Source organism: Montipora capricornis, chromosome 5, assembly GCF_036669925.1.
Source record: "Montipora capricornis isolate CH-2021 chromosome 5, ASM3666992v2, whole genome shotgun sequence".
Lineage (NCBI taxonomy): Eukaryota > Metazoa > Cnidaria > Anthozoa > Scleractinia > Acroporidae > Montipora > Montipora capricornis.
This window is the reverse complement of record NC_090887.1, coordinates 11039577-11044114: the sequence shown is the minus strand read 5'-3', so window position 1 is coordinate 11044114 and position 4538 is coordinate 11039577. Positions and strand designations below refer to the sequence as shown.

The 4538-nt window shown below is 39.0% G+C and overlaps 1 protein-coding gene across 3 annotated transcripts in view; it reads right to left on the bottom strand.

The window, feature by feature from the left end:
• Positions 1-2189, bottom strand: part of LOC138049443 (serine-rich adhesin for platelets-like) — a 28936-nt gene extending 26747 nt beyond the window's left edge. The window contains exon 1 of one of the 3 annotated variants that reach the window (XM_068895716.1): positions 1953-2189. In XM_068895716.1, the coding sequence (XP_068751817.1) occupies positions 1953-2031 (79 nt within the window). In that variant the 5' untranslated portion in view covers positions 2032-2189. Of the gene's footprint in view, positions 215-1952 lie in introns of those variants that run through there. The other 2 variants (XM_068895718.1, XM_068895717.1) reach the window with 2 other exon arrangements.
• Between the last annotated feature and the right edge of the window lie 2349 nt (positions 2190-4538).

Below are 4538 nucleotides of genomic sequence, written 5' to 3'. Positions count from 1 at the left end.
CCTGCAGCCTTGATATGCCGGCGAAAATTCACAGCCAAATTCGACGTAAATAAACTTCGAAAACAAAAGCTTATGTAACTCCCTGGGTATCAGCGTTTAAGAAAAAAATCCGTGTATCAGCGATGTTTACTTCAGACCAAAAGGACAAACTGATCTCCAATGACCGTTGAAAAAAACGAAATTAAATTTCACTGCTGACGGCAAAATATTCTGTTCACGTTGTTCACGGGCTGATAAAATATCAAAATCAGAGTTGCCTCGACATCATGCGAGCATGTGATACGTACTAGGGAAGGGTAGGTCGAAGTTCAGATTTGCAACCAACTTTACTTTATGTGGTTGTGTATTCCGTGTCCAGAGTATTTCTTACAAAAAAGGTTCTTTTGCTCTCTAAGGAATGTTTCGAGGTCAATCTCACATTGCGTATAAGCGGATTAACGAATCGATGGTGACTCGGCAATACTCGGAAAAAATTCTGAGTGCTCTTTTGCAAGACTGCGAACCTACGACCTTCCAAAGATTTGTTCGGATGCTCTACCACTCAGCTTTTGAAGACTTATGGCTTAAGCAAGACTATTAAAGTAGGTTCGTCAATTGTCCTGCCTCGAAAGTAGGACGCTCGTGCAGATCCACAATCTGCCATTTCCAGAGAAAAGCCTTTTAAATATATACCCTTCACCCGGAAATTATCGGACATTTGCTTGAATTGTGATATAAACACCTCCTTGATTACAACTCTTAACACACAGTCCTGAGGTATAAGGAGTTCTATTGGAATGTTGATACTTCCTTCCACTGTAACATGGATTAAAAGCAGAAGCGACTAATTTTTCGCCTTTTGTAAGTATTGTGAAGGAAAGCTTGCCGTGCGAGCTATTACAAAAAGACGCCTAAAAACAAGCCCCACGGATCTACTGTAGTCACATTTACTTAACAGATATAGTACACGCACCACGAGTGGCCAATGCAACGACTGGGCTGTCGTTTGTTTTCATCCTTTCTGTTTCACCTATGGATGAAAATCTCAAATATATCACGAAACCCCGGACTTAAATTGCGCCTCCTTGTTCAGCCGTTCACATTTTAATTTATGGAGATGGCAACCCCGGGTTGTAAATCTACGTGCGATCGCAAATTCTGATCTGCAGCAGACAAGTGAACGAGCCAAAGTTCTAATTTGGAAAAAAAAATTAGGGCAACTTTAAACTTTCTTTCTTAGTTTGAATACCGTTTATCGAACGAAATTAAATCCTTAATAGTTCTGTTAGTTATAGTATAAGCAAAACGAAGTACAATAAGAAAGTTTAAAAACATTAACTTTATATAATTTAAATTTTAACTGATGTTTTCGCCATGGGCACAGGTTCCCTGCCTGGCTATAAACAAGCATTAACCATAATCGCCTAAGAAAAACCAACTGCAGTCACGTTTCTTTGTTTGTATCGTTTTGCAGTCTTTTTGCTGTCATACGACATGTTTTGAATTGCACAAAATACTGAATGTGAGGGTCAAAAGGCCGAAGATGATCGTTGTCGAGAACGTATAAGAAAGACCACATGCGTCCAGCGAAGAGTTTCTGGTCATCGAGGGACTGAACTTTTGACAATTTTTTTCACATTGAAATTGTTTACATAAATGTCTTTCTCGTTTACAGTCTTATTTAATTCGGGCCATTATCTATTATCTGAGAAATTACTGAAGACCTTTTCTTTTGCATATAAATTCCTAAAAAAAAGCACACATACAGAAAACAACTGAACCATGAATAGTGTTTTTAAAAACGACACAAGTATTATCCAGCCGAAAGTTGAACACTTTGCAAAGAAGTTTACACTTTTCGTTATTTGCCATGGTAGCGCAATTATAGATTCGATAACCAGAATGGGACACCTGGCTTTTAAACCTTAAGCATAACCAATATTTCATACAGAAAAGTAATTGTTTTTACTCACAAACCAAATCACCACATCCCGAATCCGATAGGCAACTTTCTTCTTCGAAATAGCTTTCGCTCTCGCCCCGCGGATCCATAATTTACTGACTAAGAATTTGCATAGAGCTGAAGCGATCCGACAGGCAAACAAAAGCTCCTGTAAACTAGATGCAAAATCTTCCGGTAGGGAGACTTGGCCGAATTTGAGGTAAAAGAATCAAATAACCTTCTTAGGAAAGAGAGTCGGCTTAGCCTCAATCCAGCTTTATCCGTTTCTTCTTCTGGTCCCAGATCGCCAAAAAATTCCCAGCTTACAAGAATACCGGATGTACTTGTCCGAAGTTTCCGCCAATGACTACTCGTAGAAAACACTGAATAGTATGAATAATGATCAGTTTCTGTTCGAAAAACATTCACCAGAGGATTTAAATAAATAATTTGATGGTTCAAGGGGTTGGTTTTTCACGAAACAATGAGACGGTAAGCTGACGTCTAAGGCCGCACAGCTTACAGGCTTCAGAGAATAGAATCCTTTCAGAAAGGAAGGCTGTCGAGGAATAAAACACGATCATCAAATTATTTTATCGTCGTCACTTCAAGAGTTTGACGGATAGCACATGAATATACGTCAAAGCATGTTGTAGGGTTGTCAAGTCAGTGTACAGCTGAGTGTAAGGCAGTTAGATTGAAAAGTTGTTAGCACGTACAACCGTTGTTCCGAAAAGTTGTACGATGCCTGGCTCTGTCAGGCTTGGTTGTCAGCTGGCTAATTTTTAAGGCTAATGGAGTTACGCTGTAAAGAAACTACATGCAATGCTAGGATGTTTCAAACACGAGATTTTGGTCCTGTCAACAAAGGAAAAGTCAATTAGTTCTGACAAAGGACTGACGCGTGAAACGATAGCCACTTAAAAAATAGGCACGCATTACGTACATGTGGTAGTGCAGTAACATAGCGCTGTATAAAATAGACCCTTCCAGGGTTTTTTACCGCCATCTTTTCTGGGGGGAAAACACGGCAAAATTTACAGTAAATGTATAGGATTTTGGCCGACTTTGAACCGCTTTAGCGCCGCTAAAAACAGACAGATTTCCAACTTTTGCCACTACTTTAAATAGTTTTATTGATATCATTCATTCAACAAAAAATAAGACTATTAAGCAAGGTATGACATCCTTAACTTCTAATAATAAATCTTCTCATGTTGCTTCTAATTTCGCGGCAATTTGCCGTGATGATTTTAGAGGGGTTTGTATGGAATCTTAAAAATTCGTTTATGGTCGTTGTAGCCTGAATCTGTTCTTTACATTTCATGAAAATAATCTCAGTATAAATGTCTTTTAGAAGACACTATCAATGTGGGCAAGCACTCTCTTTTTAGCGGCGCTACAGCGGTTCGAAGGCGGCCAAAATCCCATACATTTACTATAAATGTTGCTGTGTTTGCCCCCCAACCTAGATGGCGCCAAAAATCTTGGAAGGGTCTATTGTCAACTGAGCTGCGTTATGTCTTCCAGGAGGTTCAAGTTGTCTTTGCGTAATATGTAGCTCTAATAGCACACGATATTGTTTTGGTATCGTATATCATTATAGCGCAATGGTAGATGACTTAGGTAAATAGCCCCTTGAAAAGACATGTGGTTACTTGTAAAATACTAAATGCCAGAAAGATTGAAGAAAATGAAGAGGAATCGAGAAACATTGGCTTCGAGGCTGACATTTTGATCATTTTCAAGTTCCCTTACAACTTCTTTTTTACCACAAGTTTGAGCGCGCACTCTGAGCGTATGAAAGCTTTCTTTGTAGTTGAAGTAAACCCTGTCGGGCGGGGTTAGTATCTGGATGGGTGACCTAAAAAATATACCACTTTGTATAAACAGAAACATGGGACCGAAAATTCTAACTTAACGCTCAAAAATGCGAACTAAGCAAGGTACAGATTTTGTTAGCCTGCTTTATGCGAAACAAATATTGATGCAAAAGTAAATAAATACATCTTATTCGATGGTTTAACATATAATACGCGCGGATATTTTGCGAGTTGAGTAGTATTTTTCCGAGCCCCGCAGGGGCGAGGAAAAATACGAGCAATGAGCAAAATGTCCGCGAGTATTATTTGTTAAACAATCGAATAAGAGATTTATTATTCCACTACAAAAAAATATGTTATTTTGCTTCAATTCAATTTGGTAAGAGTGTATTTCAAAAAAATGCACCATCTGTTCAGGGCGCATGCGCACCACGAAACAGCACAAAGGCCGGCCAAATATCCCTAATTGGAATGGATAAACGAAATGACAAGTGACAGGCGATGACAAACTAAATTCTCAGGCTTTGCATTCTGTTGAAAACAATTTCTTTCATTGAAAAACTCCCGTTCCGTCCATGACCATTGTTTCTGCAAAGTCCAAAATTTACTCTCCTAGACGAGTTTATTTATCACCAGGTAATTCCATCGTTTTGGAAATAGCAGCTGCTTTATTATTCATCAGCGTCACAAATTCTTGCCCATTTTGTTGAAACTCAAGCACGCTTTCAAAAGATCTGTTTACCTTCGTGAGTTATGCACGCGCTGCGGGCCTATTACATTCTCACACTCTTACA